Below are 23,165 nucleotides of genomic sequence, written 5' to 3' on the forward strand. Positions count from 1 at the left end.
GAATCAGGTTAATTTATAATGAAACAAAGAAATGGCAGACCAATTGAACACATACTTTGGTTCTGTCTTCACGGAGGAAGACACAAATAACGTACCGGAAATACTAGGGGACCGAGGGTCTAGCGAGAAGGAGGAACTGAAGGAAATCCTTATTAGGCGGGAAATTGTGTTCGGGAAATTAATGGGACTAAGGCCGATAAATCCCCAGGGCCTGATAGTCTGCATCCTAGAGTACTTAAGGAAGTGGCCCTATAAATAGTGGATGCATTAGTGATAAATTTCCAACAGTCTATCAACTCTGGATCAGTTCTTATGGACTGGAGGGTAGCTAATGTAACGCCACTTTTTAAAAAAAAAAGGAGGGAGAGAGAAAACAGGGAATTGTCGACCGGTTAGCCTGACATCAGTAGTGGAGGAAATGTTGGAATTAATTATTAAAGATGAAATAGCAGCGCATTTGGAAAGCAGTGATGGGATCGGTCCAAGTCAGCATGGATTTATGAAAGGGAAATCATGCTTGACAAATCTTCTAGAATTTTTTGAGGATGTAACTAGTTGAGTGGACAAGGGAGAACCAGTGGATGTGGTGTATTTAGACTTTCAAAAGGCTTTTGACAAGGTCCCACACAAGAGATTGGTGTGAGCACATGGTATTGGGGGTAATGTATTGATGTGGTTAGAGAACTGGTTGACAGACAGGAAGCAGAGATTCGGGATAAACGGGTCCTTTTCAGAATAGCAGGCAGTGACTCGTGGGGTGCCGCAGGGCTCAGTGCTGGGACCCCAGCTATTTACAATATACATTAATGATTTAGATGAAGGAATTGAGAATAATAACTCCAAGTTTGCAGATGATACTAAGCTGGGTGGCGGTGTGAGCTGTGAAGAGGATGCTAAGAGGCTGCAGGGTTACTTGGACAGGTTAGGTGAGTGGGCAAATGCATGGTAGACGCAGTATAATGTGGATAAATGTGAGGTTATCCACTTTGGTGGCAAAAACATGAAGGCAGAATATTATCTGAATGGTGGCAGATTAGGAAAAGGGGAGGTGCAACGAGTCCTGGGTGTCATGGTACATCAGTCATTGAAAGTTGGCATGCAGGTACAGCAGGCGGCGAAGAAGGCAAATGGCATGTTGGCCTTCATAGCTAGGGTCTTTGTGTGTAGGAGCAAGGAGTTCTTGCTGCAGTTGTACAGGACCTTGGTGAGGCCTCACCTGGAATATTGTGTTCAGTTTTGGCCTCCTAATCTGAAGAAGGATGTTCTTGCTATTGAGGAAGTGCAGCGAAGGTTCACCAGACTGATTCCTAGGATGGCAGAACTGACATATGAGGAGAGACTGGATCGACTGGGCCTGCATTCACTGGAGTTCAGAAGAATGAAAGGGGATCTCATAGAAACATATAAAATTCTGACGGGACTGGACAGGTTAGATGCAGGAAGAATTTTCCCGATGTTGGGGAAGTCCAGAACCAGGGGTCACAGTCTAAGGATAAGGGGTAAGCCATTTAGGACCGAGATGAGGAGAAACTACTTCACTCAGAGTTGTTTTCCTGTGGAATTCTCTTCCGCAGAGAGTTGTTGATGCCAGTTCGTTATATATATTCAAGAGGGAGTTGGATATGGCCCTTACGGCTAAAGGGATCAAGGGTTATGGAGAGGAAGCAGGAAAGGGGTACTGAGGTGGATGATCAGCCATGATGTTATTGAATGGCGTTGCAGGCTCGAAGGGCCGAATGGCCTACTCCTGCATCTATTTTCTATGTTTATATGTAAGCGTCTAGTATTGGCTTCGTCATATGGAGTTGGTTGTGTGCTCCAACAAGCGAATGAGTCGGGTAAACTACAATCTGTTGCTTATGCTTCTAAAAGTTTGTCAAAGGTGGAAAGAGCCTACAGCATGGTAGAAAAAGAAGCATTAGCCTGTGTGTATGGGGATAAAAAGATGCATCCGTACCTGTTTGGTCTTCGGTTTGAACTGGAAACCGATCACAAGCCACTCATTTAATTGTTTTCGGAAAACAAAGGTTTTAATCCCACATCCCGAGGTGGGCGCTGACATTATCTGCCTATGATTATCTCATTTGCCATTGACCTGGCACCGAGAATTGTGCCAGTGCACTGAGCCGTCTGCCGTTGCCCACACCAGAGGTAGAGACGCCACAACCTGCAGACCTACCGTTAATCATGGATGCTTTTGAAAGTGAAGGAACCCCTGTCACGGCTCAACAAGTTCAGACCTGGACCAGCCAGGATCCGATATCGGTTGTGAAATGTTGTGTCCTTCGTGGTGATTGGTCTGCCATACCTAAGCAAATGGGTGATGAGACCAAACCTTACAACCATCGCAAAGACGAACTCTCCATTCAGTCAGATTATTTACTGTGGGGTAATTGTGTTGTTATGCCTAAGAAAGGCAGAGAGAAATTTGTACATGACCGACACAGCACTCATCACGGTATTGTCATGATGAAAGCCATTGCCAGATCTCTCATATGGTGGCCTGGAATTGACTCTGATCTGGAATCATGTGTGCATCAGTGCAACACTTGCATGCACTTAATAAGTAAAGCATCAGCGGAATTGCCACTGAGTCTGTGGTCGTGACCATCTAAACCATGGTCCAGGATCCACATCGACTTTGCAGGTCCCTTCCTGGGAAAAATGTTTTTAGTTGTGGTGGATGCATATTCCAAGTGGATCGAGTGTATAAACATGTCATCCAGCACATCCAGTACATCTACAGCTACTATTGAGAGCCTTCGTGTCATGTTTGCCACTCATGGTCTGCCCGACATTGTTGTAAGCGACAACGGACTTTGCTTTACAAGTCTGGAGTTTCAAGGGTTCATGAAACACAATGGTATCAAACATGTGAGGTCAGCACTATTCAAACCCGTATCCAATGGTCAAGCAGAGCATGCGGTCCAAACCATCAAGCAGAGTATGAAACGTGTAACTCAAGGTTCACTGCAGACTCGCTTGTCACGCATATTGCTTAGTTACAGGACAAGACCCCACATGCTTATCGTGATCCCCCCTGCTGAACTATTGATGGAGAGGTCTCAAGACCGGTCTCTCTCTCTCGTCCACCCTGACTTGAACAATCATGTTGAACACAGATGTCAATGTCAGCAGTGGTATCATGATTGCGCTGCCGGGTCACGCGACATTTCTGTTAACGATCCTGTGTATGTACTAAGTTATGGTCAAGGTCCCAAGGTACTGTTACGGTCAAGGAGGGTAACAGAGTGTTTATTGTCAAGCTCAAGAATGGGCAAACATGCAGGAAATATATTGATCAGATAAAGCTGCGGCACACTGATGAACCGGAATAGTCTGCGGAAGACACGATCAGTGACCAACAAACCTACCCTCCATCATCAGAGGACTCCACTGTCATCAGTGAATCTGGACTTTCAATCCCTGACATGGTCATTGCCACTCCCATCAGATCGGCTACCCAGCCCCCAGTCATAACAGTCTCAGAATGCTCGCCCAAGGCTGGAGTTAAACTGAGACGATCAACTCTGGAGCGGAAAGCTCCAGAGCGTCTCAATTTGTAAAAAGACTGTTACTAATATCTTAAAGGGGGATATTATCATGTATGTATGCTTGGGGTTACTAGCCACCAGGTGGCGTGACTGTCGGAGGTCATTGGGCTGTACGCACATGTGCGCAGCCCAGGTATAAAAGGCAAGCCATCATGTAATGTGATCACTTTGGGCCCTAATAAAGCAGAGCCAGGTTTGTACCAGTATTAGTTCACAGTATTCAGTCTATCGAGTTATTACATAATAACACTTCGCGTGCATGTAGTCCTGTGTTGCAGCTTCCCCAGGTTGGTACCTCATTTTTAGGTTCACCTGGTGTTGCTCCTGGCATGTCTTCTGCATTCCTCATTGAACCTCATGTTGGTTCTCTCACCACCTGCTGCAGGCCCAGTCTGGCTGATATGTTCTTCCGGTTTCTGCCAACTTGGTCAGTAGTAGTACCGAGCCACTCTTGGTGATGGCATTGCATAGAAGAACAGCAACAATTCACATTTATACAGTACCTCACTTGGAGCCCCTGTAGAAAAAGGGTGAGTGGAAGAAAGTACAGAGTTGGAAATAAAAAAAGATTGGTGGGAGGGAACAGAAACACAATTGAAGATACAGATTTTTAAGAAACTTTTGAGTAAGGAAGAGGTTTCAGGAGAGATTCCAAAGAGCAGTAGGTATAAGGATTTCAAGATTAGCCTCTGACGGTGGAGTGGAGAGACTGGAGGATGAGTAATAGTCGAAGGAGCCGAAGGTGCAGACTGTGGCGTGACTGCCAGCTGCAACTTGCCCTCAGGAGATAAAATGAGTGTGGTAGAGTATAAGGTTGATTGTACGTGGTCTATCGAAGGAGTGGGCCAGATGCTTTTTTCCCATTCTATGCTTTTGTTCTTCAACATTTCGGCATTTGTGAAGTTTGAAACTAAGTGAAAGCCACATCACCAGGTTCCAGATACATTGCATATTGATGTTAATTTGCAAAACTGTGATCTAATTTAAATTTGGGGTTTTCAATGTTCATTCAACAGACTTGGAACACTTAACCTCTCTTCACTTTCCATAGACAGCAATATATTGAGACTGTCAGGGAATACTCCACTAAGCTGCCAAATAAATGCATCTTCAGGTTTTGAATAGATCTAAGAACAGCCCAATTTGATCATGATTTTGGTTTGATGCTCATTCATTCACTTGTCTGTGCTCCTAGCTATAGCCACTTGATTGATTGACTGCTAGGTTGAAAGATTGAACAAAAATACCATGTTAGTAGTTCAGTGAATTCAAAGGCTGTTTTATTGAAGTTAAGATTATTTGTAGGGTTGCTGTAGAATGAGATAAAAATTGGTAAATTCAACTTCAGGGATGCACAAAATGGGCAGTAGAGGATCGGGTACCTATTGTACATCCCGCCTGATTTTCCTCTCCATTGAAGTCAATGGTAAAGAAAATTGGGCAGTCTGTCTAACGGGTGGTGCCCATTTTGTGTCCCCACTGAAGTTGAATTTCACCCCCTGCAAATTCCAAACTTTCAATCGCAGAAAAATATAAATGTGAACTTGGAGTTATTTTTGCAGAACCTTGAATGGCAGGGTTGTTCTTCAATTAAAGCGATTGAGAATCCTCAAACTCAGAAATATTAGAGATCCGTGGTGACCTTGTATGTGTTCTGGATGGGATTAGTACGAGTTTTGAGACTGGGCAAGTAGCAGTTATGTGGGTATGTTAGTTCAGATGAATATGGGTGGCTTTATTAGGCAGTGGGGATGAACAAGTGCCATAGGCACATTTATCAGACCATGACTAACAAAGGTCAGTCCTAACCAATTCAAAGGTGGGATCATCATATTATGGAAATGTGCTTGTATGAAGGGCTTACCTTTGAAATGATTAATGTAAAAGAAATGGCAAACTTGCATGTTTTTTCTTCTGTCAGAGAATAGTGCCTCTCTAATAGAATTCTGAGATTTAAAATTCTGCTACTTCAAGTTATACCTTTTCGATTATATTTCTAGCCGTAAATAATGAAGGGTGCTTGGCGTTTTTATTCTCCAACTATGATATTGTCATCCTTATTGATCCACTCTACTTGCAGTAAATCCCACTGTGAGGGCAACAATAAGAAAATCCCTGTTCTTTATGGCCCTCATCTTGCTCTTTGTTGTGCTGAAAGAAAATCTATCTTTAGCAGATGAAGTAGCAGTGCTCAAAGTCATGAGGCAAAATGCAACCTCTGGAGTATAGTTACTGTTTTTATACTTGTTATCTATCATTACTGCTGCCTTTGCCATGTCAATAAATAACTTTTAAGCCCCATCTCTAACATCAGAGCAATTGAAGTAGAGCTTTCAGGTACAAGAATGCACGTGTCCTGGCAGAAAAAAACCAAAGGAACTTCGAAAAAACTTTGAACATTTTTAAGTCCTAGCATTAATGGGCCCAAGTTTCGAGCCGTGCCTAGAACGGCGCAGTCCCGACCTGGACGCCTGTTTTTCGCGCCACAAAGTGCGCCTAAAAAAAACCCTCCAGATTCTCCAGCTCCCTGCAGGTCCTCTGGCCCTCGGCGCAGCGCAGCAGGAGCTGTAGGGGGCGGAACCAGGTCCCTGCGCTGAAAACAGTGCCGGGACCTCTGCACATGCGCGCTACAGTGGGCGCGCATGTGCAGTAGCTCCAGGCGCCCAAACTGTGTGGGAGGGGCCGAAGCACGCAGCCCCTAGCCCTGGCCCAATGGCCTCACTGGGGCTGCGTGAATAGGGCTCCTCCCACGGCCAGCTCCTGCTTCCTCCCGACCCGACTCGACTCCCGCTTCCCGCCTCCGGACCGGACTGGACCCGACCCGACTCCCGCTCCCTTGCCTTCGGACCGGACCCGACTCCCGCTCCCCCTCCCCCGGATCCGACACCGACCCCGACCCGACTCCCACTTCCCCCCCCCCCGGACCCAACCCCGACCCGACTCCCCCCCCTCCCCCCCCCCCCCCCCCCCTGGACTGGATCCGACCTGACCTCCCTACCCCCGAACTGAACCGACCTCCCTCCCACCATCCCTCCGACCCGCGCTCCCCCGACCCGACCCGACCCAACGCCACATACCTGTAAATCTGGTGCTGGGGACGGGCCCTGCCCGAAGTCTCGGGCCCGGCCCGTTCAGCCTCCCTCCCCCTTCTCCTTTTCCCCCCCCTTCTCCTTTCCTCCCCTTCTCCTTTCCCCCCCACTTCTCCTTTTCCCCCCCACTTCTCCTTTCCCCCCCACTTCTCCTTTCCCCCCCACTTCTCCTTTCCCCCCCACTTCTCCTTTCCCCCCCACTTCTCCTTCCCTCCCCCTTTCTCCTTCCCTCCCCCTTTCTCCTTCCCTCCCCCTTTCTCCTTCCCTCTCCCTTTCTCCTTCCCTCCCCCTTTCTCCTTCCCTCCCCCTTTCTCCTTCCCTCCCCATCTCCTTTCCCCCCCCATCTCCTTTCTCCCCCCCATCTCCTTCCCCCCCCCCCATCTCCTTCCCCCCCCCCATCTCCTTCCCCCCCCTTCTCCCCCCTTCTCCCCCATCCCTCCCCCTTCTCCCCCATCCCTCCCCCTTCTCCCCCCTCTCTCCCTCTACCCCCCTCCTTCTCCTCCCCTCGCTGTCAGAAACACAGACACTGACAGACGGAGAATGAGAGACACACAGACAGACAGAGAGATAGAGACACTGACAGAGACACACTGGGTGGGGGAGGGGGGGGCATCCCAGCATGCTGTTGGAGGGCTCCCGGTGCTGTAGTCGGTCAGTAGAAAATGTTTTGTTTTATTGATTTAAAAAAAAATTATTCCTTATTAATTTTTTTGATTGATTTATTGGTTGATTTATTGATGTATTTATCATTTATTATTGATGATGGCTCTTTATTTGTAAAACTGAAGTGTTTAATGTTTGTAAACTTCCCTTTAAACACCTGCCCCCCGCCCCCCCTCCCATTCCCGACGCCTGATTTGTAACCTACGCCTGATTTTCTAAAGTATAGACAAGGTTTTTTCAAGCGTACAAAAATCTTCACTTACTCCATTCTAAGTTAGTTTGGAGTAAGTTTTCACTGCCGAAACTTTGAAAACAGGCGTAAGTGGCCGGACACGCCCCCTTTTGAAAAAAAAATTCTGTTCCAAAGTGAAACTGTTCTAACTGACTAGAACTGGAGCAAACTAAATGACGAGAATTCCGATTTCTAAGATACTCCGTTCTACACCAGTTGCTCCTAAAAATCAGGAGCAAATCATGTGGAAACTTGGGGCCAATGTAAGGTACCAGCTACCAACAAGGTAACATTTAGGCTACAAGTCTTGAGTGTGTAGGAACTATCAGTTGCACAAGCTCGTAGGGCAGTGGATTGCAAACATTACAACTTGCTTTATGAAATTTAAACCTAAATATTCCTTTGACAATATGAACAATTAAAAAAAAAACTGAAGTTACCCAGTTTCAATCCACTATATTCTATCAGCGCAGTAAAATCCTGTAATAGGACACACAATAGTGCGGAAAATGTTCCCTTTATCCAACCGTTCCATTATCTAACAACATATCCACAATTCCAATTGGATAGAGTTCTCCTTTAATGGTCAATGGATAGAAACACTTTATTGCTGACCACCTTTGCAGACTAAACGCTAAATACCCCTGTGCTGTAAATTTATAATGTTAGTCTCAATAGTCCAGGATTAAAAAGAGAAAAATCAGCCAGTGGTCTTGATCCTGATCATTACCCACGCCTCTTGGCGTTTGAACTTGTGTGGATTTTGGGTGAAGAAAGCTTGGACTTGCTGTTATGTCACCCATAATAAAATGGGTTGTCTAAGTTAATTCATGAAGAATGGTGATTTAGCATCGTGTTGGAAACAGCTGGCACCCGTGGAACGAAGGCCCAGCTGAAATCGCTGCTATAAAAATGGAGGGGAAAGCACTGTCATCATTCAGTAGGTGATGTGCATAAATCGCACACACACAATGTGAATTTATAATACATTAACCCAGTACACCCCTATCGTGCTAACCTTGGATCATTGGTAGCACTCGCACCTTTCAGTCAGAAGGTCATGGGCTCAAACCTGATTCCAGTGAATTGAGCATATAATCTGAAGTGCAGTATCAAGGGAGCGATATCTTTTGGATCAGGTGTTAAACCGAGGTCCCATCTGCCCTCTCGGGTGGATGTAAGAGATCCCAGGGTACTATTTGGGGAAGATCATGGGAGTTTTCCTGGTGTCCCGGCCAACATTTATCCTCATTGGCTTAGAAGTGTTTTGTGATTGATAGATGCTGTATAAATGCCAGTTTTTTCTTTCTTGGGCCAAGGATTATGATTGGCTGACGTTGTATGAATGTTTTAATTGAAAAATTGCTTCACAATTCTTAATACAAAAGCAGAAGAAATAAATCTAAATCAAATGTAAAAATGGTGCACCTTAAAGTTTGTGTAATCATCATCATCATAGGCAGTCCCTTGGAATCGAGGAAGACTTGCTTCCACTCCTGAAGTGAGTTCTTTGGTGGCTGAACAATCCAATACGAGAGCCACAAACTCTGTCACAGGTGGGACAGATATTCGCCTGGGGAAGGGGTGGGTGGGACTGGTTTGCTGCATGCTCCTTCCGCTGCCTGCGCTTGACCTCTTCACGCTCTCGGTGTTGAGATTCGAAGAGCTCAACGCCCTCCTGGATGCATTTTATCCATCTCGGGCGGTCTTCGGCCAGGGACTCCCAGGTTTCAGGTGTGATGTCGCACTTTATCAGGGAGGCTTTGAGGGTATCCTTGTAATGTTTCCGCTGCCCACCTTTGGCTCATTTGCCGTGAAGGAGCTCCGCATAGAGTATTTGCTTAGGGAGTCTCGTGTCTGGCATGCGAACTATGTGGCCTGCCCAGCAAAGCTGATCGAGTGTGGTCAGTGCTTCAATGCTGGGGATGTTAGCCTGGGCGAGGACACTGATGTTGCTGTGCTTGTCCTCCCAGGGGATTTGCAGGATCTTGCGGAGACATCGTTGGTGATATATCTCCAGCGACTTGAGGTGTTTTCTGTGCATCGTCCATGCCTCTGAGCCACACAGGATTGCGGGTATTACTCCAGCCCTGTAGACCATGAGCTTGGTGATAGATTTGAGGGCCGGGTCTTCGAACACTTTTTTCCCCTCAGGTGGCTGAAGGCTGCACTGGCGCACTGGAGGCGATGTTGAATCTCCGCATCAATGTCTGCCTTTGTTGACGAGGCTCCCAAGGTATGGGAAATGGTCCACGTTGTCGAGTGTCGCGCCATGAATCTTGATGACACGGGGGCAGTGCTGTGCGGCGAGGACAGGCTGGTGGATGACCTTTGTCTTACGGATGTTAAGCGTAAGGCCCATGATTTCATATGCCTTGGTGAATACATAGACTATATCCTGGAGTTCAGCCTCAGAATGTGCGCAGATGCAGGCGTCATCTGCGTACTGTAGCTCAACGACAGAGGTTGGGGTGATCTTGGACCTGGCCTGGAGGCGGCCTAGGTGAAACAGCTTTCCCAATGGTTCTGTAGTTTAGTTCCATTCCAGCGGGGAGCTTGTTGACTGTGAGGTGGAGCATGGCAGCGAGGAAGATTGATAAGAGGGTTGGAGTGATGACCCAGTCCTGTTTGACCCGGTCCGGACGTGGATTGGGTCTGTAATGGATCCGTTGGTAAGGATCACGGACTGCATGTCATCGTGAAGCAGGCGAAGGATGTTGACAAACTTTTGGGGGCATCCGAAACGGAGGAGGGTGCTCCACAATCCCTCACGGTTGACAGTGTGAAAGACCTTTGTAAGATCGAAGAAGGCCATATATCAGGGCTGATGCTGCTCCCTGCATTTTTCCTGCAGCTGCAAAGATCATGTCCGTTGTGCCCCGTAGGGGACGAAATCTGCACTGCATTGGGTGGGGTGTAAAGCAGGTGGCGAATCTGACCCTGCTAGCTTCCTGCTGAGCGAGCTAAGTTAAAATGACCACCTGTGCATTGATTACTTTTCACAAACTGGAGAAACATAGGAAATTGACTTTTCCGACTACAAAAATTGAATTCTGTTCTTCATGTATTTTAAGTAAAATAAACCAGTTTGTTGAAGTCGTGCCTCATTTCATCTTGGGCATCATGGGCACTAACACACTGTTGATCCTCTAAAATGATTACATGCACAAATCGCCCATCACACTGCACTGTGGTTAAAGAGTTCACTAACTAACTTGACAATATGGCCCCAAGTTTCCACATGATTTGCTCCTGATTTTTAGGAGCAACTGGTGTAGAACGGAGTATCTTAGAAATCGGAATTCTCCACATTTAGTTTTCTGCAGTTCTAGTCAGGTAGAACAGTTTCACTTTGGAACAGAATTTTCTTTTCTCAAAAGGGGGCGTGTCCGGCCACTGACGCCTGATTTGAAAGTTTCCACAGTGAAAACGTACTCCAAACTAACTTAGAATGGAGCAAGTGAAGATTTTTGTACGCTTGAAAAAAACCTTGTCTACACTTTAAAAAATCAGGCTCAGGTTACAAATTAGGCGTAGGGAACGAGGTGGGGGGGAAGGGAAGTCATTCAATTCTACAATCAATCCTTAGTTATACTTATACAAATATTATACAAATAAATCCAACCTGAATAAAAATTTATCAGCAAAGAAAAGATTAAATAAACCATGTTCCTATCTGTGTGAAAGTGCTTCAGGCAGGCCTTTCAGGCAGCGGTGTGGCGTCAGTGTCTTGACGGCAGCGGCAGGCAGCAAGCAGCCTTCGAGCTGAGCTGCGGTGCTTGAGGCAGGCCTTCATTCCCCGCGAAGATGCAGCACCCGGCCGGACTTGAGGCCATTCGGCCATGGGATTGCAGCGGCGTCAGTGGCTGGCCGGGAGCCGAAGAATGAACACAGGACACACGCAGCTCATTATGGTGCTTGAGGCCATTCGGCCACGCTTTAGGGGCGGCGTCAGTGGCTGGCCGGCAGCCAAAGATACAGCAGCAGCCTTCGAGCTGTGAGGGGGACTGAGGCCATTTGGACAAGGAGAGGCAGCCACATAGACAGTTTTATATTTAAATTTGCAGAATGGGTGCTGCATTGTCAACACCGCATATTATGCAATGGTTTGCCATCAATTCACTGCATAGGAGAGAATTGATTAGAGCTCACCGCACCAGGAACGTCGTAGCCCGTAGGTTGATGGGCAGGAGACCTTACCCACGTCGACAATATCGAACCAGGCGCTCGTACCTGGACATGAGCGAGGCTGATTGTGTGAAAAGGCTGCGTTTTCGCAGAGAAGTTGTCACTGAGATCTGTGATATGGTGAGAGCAGATTTGCAGCCCAGAAGCAGAAGGACAACTGCCTTGTCTGTTGAAGTGAAGGTAACAGCTGCAATTTCTTTCTATGCCTCGGGATCGTTTCAGGCTACAACTGGAGATGTGTGTGCCATCTCTCAATGTGCAATACATGCCTGCGCTTACCAGGTCACGGCTGCACTTTATGCGCAAAGGAATGACTTCTTCAATTTCCCAATGACCGCACAAGCGATCCATGAGAGGGCTGTGGGCTTCTTCAGGATTGCCGGCTTCTCAAAGGTACAGGGCTGCATTGATTGTACCCACATCGCCTTGCGAGCACCTGTGGAGGAATCTAAGCAGTACAGGAATAGAAAAGGTTTCCACTCTATCAATGTGCAGTTCGTGTGTGACGACAAGCAGCGCATCATGTCAGTCGATGCGAGATACCCTGGCAGCACCCACGATGTGTTCATCCTACACGACAGCGTTCTATCTGACATGTTTGAGCAGCAGCCAGAAGGGCAGAGCTGGCTACTGGGAGACAAAGGGTACGGCCTGACCACCTGGCTCATGACGCCCATACGCGTGACACGGACAGAAGCTGACCATCAATACAACATGGCGCACATTGCGACGCGCAGCATCATTGAGAGGACCATTGGCATCTTGAAACAGCGATTCCGATGCCTGGACCATTCCGGAGGACAGTTGCTATACTCTCCTCAGATTGTCGGTCACTTCACTGTTGTGTGCTGCATGCTTCATAACTTAGCCATCATGAGGCAGCAGGAGCTGGTAGTGGAACCCGAAGACCGACGTGAGGGTCCAGTGCCTGATAGTATTACGGAAGACCCAGAAGTGGATGATAACGACAATCGGGAAAGCATGCAAGTGCCTGATGCCGGAGCACGAGGTCGGAGGAGGGCCGTCTATCATGCCCCTTCAATGATTGCTCGAGACTTGCGCCAGCAGCTCATCCGTGAACGCTTCAACTACTGATGCCCGAGGGCTCTGCGAACACTTTTGCACATGGACATGTTTATTCTTTGCAGTTGTTCCTACGTTGTGTTGTGTTAATGGAACATGAAACCGTTCTAATGAAAAAATATTTTATTGAAAAGTTAACGTCACTCTAATAAAATATTTGTTGTATCAAACTATACTTTTTAATATGACTCTTGAAGATCACTTATAAACTTGTAAAGTTACAAAAGTTACAAAACACTTTCTATGTGAAAAATGTTACACTCTAAGATCACTTACACTTCAAGATCACTTTTTAGATGCAAAATTAAATAAGATACAAAAAAATGTGAGCATTTACACTATAAGATCACTTAAAAACCATAAGATCCCTTATAAGTTGTAAAGTTACAAAACTTACAAAACAATTTCAATTTGAAAAACGCTACTACAGCTACATCAAGAACAAGAACAAAAGCAGCAAAGAAAGGCTGCAACCATGTCTCATCCATATCTCAGTGAATGTTCACTTCCTCATGGGGGTGTCATTTGATTGGCTGGGCTGTGTGCCCTTATTGCAGCAGCTACCTCAACCAGGCCCTCCCTGATGGCATGTGCCGACACTTGCATGCCCTCCCTGACGGCCTGTGCCGTAATTTGCATGCCCTCCCTGACGGCCTGTGCCGTCGATTGCACTCCCTTGGACATTCCCTCCCTAAGTTCCCGTGTCATTACTGCTATTTCTCACGTCAGGACCGTCACCTACTGCATTGACACCACCGATGAGTGATCGGGTAAGCTCATTGGTCTCCATACCCAATGCCACAACCTGAGCCGCATCTGTTGCACGCTGCATCTCAGGAGAGCGTGTCCCCAATCTCCTTCTCGTCTGCCTTGTGGCACCACTACACTGGGAAGCGCGGGCACGGACGGTGGGATGCTCGGTGTTGCAACCGGCACCACTACACAGGGAGGCGCGGGCTGGGACTGTGGGACGCTCTGTGTTCCAGACAGCTGAATTGGCGGGAGAGGCTCGGGCTGGAATGGTGGGATGCTCTGTGTTGCAGACGGCAGAACTAGAGGGAGAGGCTCGGGCTGGAACGGTAGGACACTCAGTGTTCCAGACGACAGCACTCGAGTGCGAGCAGTGGGCTGGGATGTTGGACGAATGGGTGTAAACTGCTCCATGATAGCAGCAACACTGGGACCCGAAGCGTCGGAATCAAAACCATAGTAGGTGGAACCAGAACCTATGCGAGAGGGAGGCGCAGGCTGGGACGGTAGTGCACTGACTGTAGAATGCTGCATTATACCAGCAGCACCACTGGGACCCGCAACATCGGAAGCGAAACCATGGAAGGTGGAACCAAGACCTATGCTCGGGGTTGAAACTCTGATGCCTTGATGGGGGCTCATAAACATTAAATTGGAAGCTCTCCCCTGCAGACATTTCAGTCATCGCTGCCATCATCCAGTCTGGATCGTCCGCAGCTGGTTGTACTGGTTCTTGTTCTGTACCCTCAGGATCCTCAGGGTTGTTGTCGTCGTCGTCGTCGTCGTACATCATCGTACATCATCGTACATCATCATACATCAAAATACAATAATGCATCAAAATACATCAAAACAGTCATGCTTAACAGTAAGGGAGGGGGCCGGGTGGGTGGCATGAGTACTCTCACACATAGCAGGTTAGGCAGCAGGTTGATTTAAAGGGCCACGATGCATTTTCAGGACTTACCCTCTTCCTCGCGTGCGGGCCCAGCTTGTGCTGTACCGATTGCTTTACTCCATGTCCGACTCATCATAGCAGCTACCCTTTGTTCCAAGGGAGTCAGTGGATGCAGATTGGGCACGCCTCCTCCTGTCCGAGTTGCCTCCCTTTTGTTGTGGGCCAATTTCTTCTGCAAAGAGTAAAATATAACTTTTTACAGAGTGTGTCAGTCTGCAAGGTGGGACATACAGATAGCCAGGTTACAATTACGATTAAATTAAAAATGGGAAATATTACTTGCACTAACTACTTGACCAAGGTCGTGCCATTTCTTTTTACACTGGCTTCCAGATCTCCTGGTATGCACCACTGCGCAGTAATCTTCTGCAACTTGTTTCCAGCGTTTCTTCATTTCTTTTGGTGGCACTTTTATGCGACCTCTGTTGCTGGTATCCAGCTCCTGCCATCTCTGCTCAATTACGTTGACTAATATCTCCACTTCCTCATGCAAGAAATTCTTTGTTCTTGGTGGATGTTGATCCATTGCAAAGTTGAATTGGCACTCTTATTTCTCCAAACACACAGTCCTTAATTTGCAGGCACCGGTTCTGCAAGTTTAGCAGTGAAAAGCTGAACTCACTGATTTCAGCAGGTGATTTATTCAGCAGTGCTGCGAAAAGCACCCCCTCACACACAGAAATATCAAGAAAATTAAAATACAAGCCTTTGCAGGGGTCCAAGAAACAAATCTTCACTTTTTCTGCAGCACTTTTAAAAATGGCCGAGTGCCAATGTTTACTTCAGACTGCGCGTGCGCGAACGCTCCAACGCGCACGCGCAGGGTTGCCGGCACCAAGAAGCCTCATTTCAATTGTACCCGCCCCCTCCTACTTACAAAATCGGCGCGCGTGATAGGCTCCGCCCCCTTGTGCGCCGCGCCAAGCAGACATCGAGCTCCAAGGAGCTTGAGAATACCGCACTTTTTTTCTGCCGCCGTTTTCGCTGCGAAAAACAGGCGCCCAGCTCTGAGGTGCGCCTTTTTCGCCGCGTGTGGAAACTTGGGGCCAATATGTGTAGCCATCTCCTCTAACAGCAATTACTTGCATGTATAACCTTGAATCCCTACTTCCACATCAACAGGGCGATATCAGCATATAAATTAAATCAGCTGTTGGATGCCACCTAGTACATATCCTTTAATTCCAGCCTTCACTTAATTCACTCAATCTTGTTAGAGCAGAAACTTAGATACAATGCCCATAAAGGACAGGGCTCTGGAGGAGGCTTCCCTGCTCTTTTGTCTCCTTAACCCCAAAGGGTTATTCTTGCATATTCTTATGCTATGCCCACTTTTCCTGCAGATCCATGAGTCGTGGGGGCAGAGGATGATAATGAGGAAGAGTGCCAAGTTTCTTCCTTGTAGATTTTGAGGAGCAGGCTGTAGAGCTGTTGGAGTAGCACTTACCTCTATCCATGGGAGATGGTAAAATTGATAGGACAGTGCAGGCAGCAGTTTTATTTATTTTTTTATTCTTGGGATGTGGGCAATGCTGTCAAGGCCACATTTGTTGCCCATCACTAGTTGTCCTGAAGGTGGTGGTGGGCCTTCTCCTTGAATAGCTGTAGTCCATGTGCTAAATGTTCTATTACTGAGTGGCTTGCAGGATGCTGAGCAAAAGACCACACGAGTCCTGGCTCAATATGTTGCTTCATGTTCTTGCAATTTCACTTTCACACACCAGTTCAGATGCTATCATCTGGGGCAAATTACATAGTGTTAGTGAGGAGGTAGCATTCGGTGATTGACAGAGCATGAGGGAGCTGGATGATTGGGAGTGGCTGACGATGGTGCCACCTTCCCATTGCTGGTTGAGGAGAAGGATGCCCATGATTTTGGGTCTAGGATCCAGAACCAGTGTGTTCTTACATGAAAATAAGAATGTTTAAGGGACATCATATATACATGCGGGGTCTGAGGTCAATCTTCGAGAATTTGCGGCCACGGATTGTGACTGGAATCTACAGCCCTTATTTATTGGCAACATTAGAGATGCTTTTTTAGGACCCTGAACGTTGTCTCAATGACAACCCTGGCCAAGGCACATGCCTTGTACGTGATCCATTGTAGCAAGAGGTATGCCTTGTCTCCATAAGTCATCTCTTTACTCTCTTCCTGGAAGAACTCAAGGAGGATAAATGGAGGATGGCAACTTCCATAAAATCTGGCATTTTATAAGAACATAAGAACCTAAGAAATAGGAACAGCTGTAGGCCATACGGCCCCTCAAGCCTGCTCCGCCTTTCAATAAGATCATGGCTGATCTGATCATGGACTCAGCTCCACTTCCCTTCCCCCTCCCCATAACCCCTTATCCCCTTATCGTTTAAGAAACTCTCTATTTCTGTTTTAAATTTATTTAATGTCCCAGCTTCCGCAGCTCTCTGAGGCAGTGAATTCCACAGATTTACAACCCTCAGAAGAAATTTCTCCTCATCTCTGTTTTAAATGGGCGGCCCCTTATTCTAAGATCATGCCCTCTAGTTCTAGTTTTCCCTATCAGTGGAAACATCCTCTCTGCATCCACCTTGTCAAGCTCACTCATAGGGCCCAAGTTTCCACAAGAAAAAAAATGGGCGCCCCTCCGAGCTGGGCGCCCGTTTTTCGCGCCTAAAACGGCGCCTAAAAAAATCCTCGGTATTCTCCACCTACTTACAGGTCCTCTGGCCCACGGCGCAGCCAGCACGAGCTGTGGGGGGGCGGAGCCAGGTCCCTGTGCTGAAAACAGTGCCGGGACCTCTGCACATGCGCGCTACAGTGGGCACGCAAGTGCAGTAGCTCCAGGCGCCGAACTGTGTGGGAGGGGCCCGAAGCACGCAGCCCCTAGCCCTGGCTGAATGACCTCACTGGGGCTGCGTGGATAAGGCTCCTCCCACGGTCAGCTCCTGCTCCCCCCCCCCCCCCCCGCCCCCGACCAGACCCGACACCCGCTCCCCCCCCCTGCCGACCAGACCCGACACCCGCTCCCCCCCCCCCCCTGCCCCGACCCGACACCCGCTTCCCCCCCCACCCCCGACTGACCCGACCCGTGCTCCTGTTCCCGCTCCCCGCCCCCCCTGACTGGACCCAACCCGACCTGCGCTCCTGCCCCCCGACTTGACCCGCCCCCCCCCCCCCCCCCCACTGGACCCGACTCCCGCTCCCGGACTGGATCCGATCCAACCTGACCTCTCCCTTCCCCCCCTCCCTTCTTCCCCCCCCCATCTCTCCCTCTCCCTTCCCCCCCCTCCCTCCCCCTCCCCCCCCCCTCCCTCCCTCCCTCCCTCTCCCTCTCCCTCTCCCTCTCTCTCTCTCTCTCTCTCTCTCTCTCTCTCTCTCTCTCTCTCTCTCTCCCCCTCCCGCTCAGCGGCAACGAACGGCTGCAGAATTCTCCCTGGCTGAAGCACTTTCACACAGGTAGGAAGATGGTTTATTTAATCTTTTCTTGGCTTATAAATGTTTATTCAGGTTGGATTTATTTGCAGAAGTATAAATAAGGATTTATTGTAGAATTTAATGAGTTCCCCCCCCCACCTCGTTCTGGACGCCTAATTTGTAACCTGCGCCTGATTTTTTAATGTGTAGAACAGGTTTTTTTCAGTTCTAGAAAAATCTTCACTGGCTCCATTCTACTTTAGTTTGGAGTACGTTTTCACTCTGGAAACTTTCAAATCAGGCGTCAGTGGCCGGACACGCCCCCTTTTGAAGAAAAAATTCTGTTCCAAAGTAGAACTGTTCTACCTGACTAGAACTGCAGAAAAAAAAATGTGGAGAATTGCGATTTCTAAGATAGTCCGTTCTCCACCAGTTGCTCCTAAAAAATCAGGCGCAAATCATGTGGAAACTTGGGCCCATAATCTTATATGTTTTGATAAGATCACCTCTCATTCTTCTGAATTCCAATGAGTAGAGGCCCAACCTGCTCAACCTTTCCTCATAAGTCAACCCCCTCATCCTGGAATCAACCTAGTGAACCTTCTCAGAACTGCTTCCAAAGCAAGTATATTCTTTCGTAAATATGTAAACCAAAATTGCACGCAGTAGTCCAGGTGTGGCCTCACCAATGCCTTATATAGCTGTAGCAAGCCTTCCCTGCTTTTATACTCTATCCCCTTTGTGAAGGATTCTTTGCCTCTGGTCAGAAACATTCTGGACATTCAGCAGTTGGTACCCCTTCCTATTAAGAAAATTGAGTCTGTTAACTGTAGGATGTGGGTGCCATCTATTGCAGCCTGCACTTTGGGGAACCAGCATTGTAATAAAACTCTATAGTCCTATCACACTGCTGCCTTGCCCCCATGCTAAACTAAATAAATTCCCCCAGCTCTCCTTAAAAAGTGAGTCAGTTACCTGACCAATATGTGCATGGATTGAACTCTGGATGATTTGGCTACTTGAAGTGAGCCTGTGACATAGAAATTGGGTGTAATCATTACTTTCACTACCATAGACACAGCTATCTAGGCAGATGATCTTGGACAGCTCCATCTATTGCCTCTTTGATGAAGCACATATTTCTCATGCAGAACTCTTCACTGAGATTGTAATAAGATCTGAGTGACCTGCAAATTGCTCGGGATTGAATAATAATTGAGTGCATCATTTTCAAATGCTGCCTTATCTTCCAACAAAGTTACAAACAGTGGAATGCCCATTGGAAACCCAAGCCAGGTACTCAGAACCTCTTGCTATGGGGTGAAAGTAAAACTTGGATGTCTTTCGGAAGCCTGTTCAGCTCATCGAAGTTTTTATTGATGTTGTCGAGAAATATCTTGGTCTTATGTAGATCATAATAGATAACACAAATTCTATTCTGTAGTTCTATTGTGGGCTTGAGGTGAGATTCACAAATCACAAATGATGCCATGTTTTATGACATCATCTGATCTCCTTGATCATGTTACAGGCTTACAATACATTCCAATTCAACTGGTACTCTATGTGAACAGCTCATTAAGACTGCATAACATAAGCACTACTGTACTCAAGTGTAACATATTTAACAGTCACTCTCATGGCATTAGATGGTTGCATTGCACCCGTGTAATATTAACTTTTTCTTTGCAGGTTGGGTGAAGTCATTAGAAGTTTCTGTGAGTAGGAAGAGTGTGTCGGTTGCTAGAGGTCAAACAGCTATACTGCCATGTACCTTCACAACAAGTGCTGCGCTGAATCAGCTGAACATCATCTGGACTGTGACACCTCTTTCCAATGCCAATCAGCCAGAACAGGTTGGTCTTTAAAAAGTATTAAATTTATAAATTCACATGTTCACACATGCCTGAGTTCTCTAGCCCCTGGTGTTAAAATCACCAAGTTTAGCCTTGCCTATGCAGAACTTAGCTGCGGCTGGTAAAGTTATTGGCATAGAAGGAACATTCAAGAAACTGCGCTTGTAGAAGCAGTGTCGGATGCAGGCTGGGGATGACCTTATTTTTTTGTCACTTATAGAAAGAAAGAAAATAAAGACTTGTGTTTACTTAGTGTCTTTGAAGTTCAGAGCAGCCCCTCAGGTGAGTCTCCCAGAAGTTAGAGCAACTTTATATTGCACTAAGTGAGGTGCTTTGGTCACTAGCTCCTGATGTGCAAGGTTGTGCACAGCTGGTGGCAACACCAGATTAAGCTTCACAAGCTTCATTAAGGCCAGCTTCTAGGAAGCCTCGTTTCTTTACTGGGCCAGCCAGAATATTTCTACTGGCTCTTCTTAGCAGATGCCCGCAGTAAATCTCGGAAGCCTACTCTGGGGCTGCTACCATCTGTGTGCTAGGAGCTGAAGACTAGCATCTCTCTCAGCGCAATACAATTTAATTTAAAATACAAGTTTACTGCTGGCTTCAGTCACTCGAAGTGGATGTAACAGATTTTAAGCAAGTGCAGGGCCATGGAATGAGGGGAGGAGAAGAATGAACAAAAGGGAAGGTCTGTGCTCACGTGGAAGGCAGGGGCGATTAAATGCCAAAAGGGATGATGGTGCAAGACAAAAGGGGATGGAAGTTGGACAAGTAAAGAAACAAACGCTGGGTCTAGAGGAGCTGTAAATGACAACAGCAGAATCATTACCAGAAAAATGGGAGCAGTGGTTATGATCTGAAATTGTTGAACTCAATGTTGAATCCGGAAGGCTGTGAAGTGCCGGATCGAAAGATGAGGTGCTGTTGCTCGAGATTCTGTTGAGCTTCATTAGAACAGTGTAGGAGGCCGAGATCAGAGTGGGAATAGGGCAGAGAATTCAAATGACTAGTGACCAGAAGTTCAGGGTCACGTTTGCAAAGACGTGCAGGGACGTGTTCGCAAAGCAATCATCCAATCAGCGTTTGGTCTCCACAGTGTAGAGGAGACCGCATCGTGAGCAGCAGGTTATAGTTGTGAGTTGCACAGTTGAGTGGATGAGTAAATGTTGTAAAAACAATGCCCTAGAAAATCTGCGGGGAGGGGCATATCCGAGTGAAAATGTTGCCAAGTGCCCACCTGTGACTTTCACTAATGGCCTTGTTCAAGTTTGGACCATGTACAGTCGGCACCTCAAGTCGTTGGAGAAATACCACCAGCGATGCCTCCGCAAGATCCTACAAATCCCCTGGGAGGACAGACGCACCAATATTAGCGTCCTCGACCAGGCCAACATCCCCAGCATTGAAGCACTGACCACACTTGATCAGCTCCGCTGGGCAGGCCACATCGTTCGCATGCCAGACACGAGACTCCCAAAGCAAGTGCTCTACTCGGAACTCCTTCACGGCAAACGAGCCAAAGGTGGGGGGAGGAAACATTACAGGGAAACCCTCAAAGCCTCCCTGGAAAAAGTGAAACATCCCCACTGACTCCTGGGAGTCCCTGGCTAAAGGCCGCCCTAAGTGGAGGAAATGCATCCGGGAGGGCGCTGAGCACCTCGAGTCTCGTCGCCGAGAGCATGCAGAAATCAAATGCAGGCAGCAGAAAGAGCGTGCGGCAAACCTGTCCCACCCACCCTTTCCCTCAATAACTATCTGTCCCACCTGTGACAGGGACTGTTCAGCCACCTAAGGACTCATTTTTAGAGTGGAAGCAAGTCTTCCTCGATTCCAAGGGACTGCCTATGATGATATTCAAGTTTACAGGGTAAGTAAGGGGCCAGGAGGAGTAGGCCTTTTGGCAGGTTGGGGAAAGTTGATGAGAGCAGTGGAAATAGGAAGATGGTGTTCAGAAAACTGTTTCCTCAGTCAAGATCTGGTGAGTAGTCAATGCAGCTGGCAACTGGGTCGGTGGTGGCTTTTCTGGCTGCTTAGAGATGTGTTCCAGCACCTTTATCATGATCACCTGCCCACTCCAACCTCCGCCCAGGACTTAAACATTCGGGGCACTTCCATTGAGGCAAGCGACCCGAAATTCATGCTGTTCAAATATGCGAGTTGCCTGTGGAGGAATGATGGGCACTGGCAGCTCGCGCACAAAATGTTAAGGAGATCCAATTGGACTGCCTTCGGGTCTGTCGCTTGGAGCACGCACTGCCTGTGCAGTACTGAGTCTGGGACCTGACGAATTTCTACCCCATAGTGTCTTCACACCGAGCAATAAACTACTGTGGAAAATAATTTCTCATAGCTCTCCAATGGCTCAGTGGGTAAAAGCATGGCCTTGTGTTAAAGGAAGTTTCGAGGCTCGTTTCTCATTCTCTTCTGCACTAGCTGATCTGAGCTGGGGAGGTAGAAGAACAAAGGGATCTAGGGATACAGGTGCACAAATCATTAAAAGTAGCATCACAGGTCAGCAAAGCAATTAAAATGCAATTTATTTCTTGGAGTATAAAATTCAAAGTTATTGAAGTTATGTCCTGGTCAGACCGCACTTAAAATACAGTGCACAGTTCTGGTCCCCATACCATAAAAAGGACATAGAAGCACTGGAGAAAGTGCTAAAAAGATTTATAAGGATGCTACCAGAATTGAGAGATTACAGCTATCGGGAAAGATTGAACGGTTTGAGGCTTTTTACTTTAGAAAAGAGAAGACTTAGAGGTGACCTGATAGAGATCTTTAAAAATATAAATAGGGTATATGTGGAGAGAATGTTTCCACTTGTGGGAGATAATGGCCATAAATACAAGATTGTTACTAATGAATCCAATAGGGAAATAAGGGGAAATGTCTTTACTCAGAGAATGGTTAGAATGTGGAACTCGCTACTACAGGTTGAGGCAAATAGCTTAGATGCTTTCAAAAGAAAAACTAAAAAAATATATAAGAGCAAAAGAAACAAAGATATGCTGAAAGGCTGAGATGAGGTAGATGGAATGGGAGGAGACTCGTGTGGAGTATAAACATCTGCACAGACTAGTTGGGCCGAATGGCCTGTTTCTGTGCTGTATATTGTATGTAATTCTGAGACCTCTTTCAGCTGTCCCTCCAGGTAGGGATCTTACAGTTGAATAGGAAGATGGTGGTAGAATTTGCTGCCCCATTTTCTGCCTCTATGTTGCTAGCTGCCTCATATTGTGAAACATGTCTTTGCATATTGCTTTCTAAATTATAACTTTTTCCTTGTGCTGTAGACTTGCATTTATTTAGCGCATTTTATGACCTCAGGATGTCCCAAAGTGCTTTACAGCCAATTAAGTACTTTTGATGTGTAGTCACTATTGTAATAAGGACAT

General features: G+C 47.2%; 1 protein-coding gene across 4 annotated transcripts in view; it reads left to right on the forward strand.

The window, feature by feature from the left end:
* The window catches only part of igsf11 (immunoglobulin superfamily member 11), a 344,662-nt gene that overhangs the window by 222,034 nt on the left and 99,463 nt on the right, over positions 1-23,165 (forward strand). For all 4 annotated transcript variants that reach the window (XM_070893379.1, XM_070893383.1, XM_070893382.1 and 1 more), the window contains one exon: positions 19,604-19,767. In XM_070893379.1, the coding sequence (XP_070749480.1) occupies positions 19,604-19,767 (164 nt within the window). The remainder of the gene's footprint in view (positions 1-19,603; positions 19,768-23,165) is intronic.

The sequence above is a fragment of the Pristiophorus japonicus genome, chromosome 11 (genome assembly GCF_044704955.1).
Source record: "Pristiophorus japonicus isolate sPriJap1 chromosome 11, sPriJap1.hap1, whole genome shotgun sequence".
Classification (NCBI taxonomy): Eukaryota; Metazoa; Chordata; class Chondrichthyes; family Pristiophoridae; genus Pristiophorus; species Pristiophorus japonicus.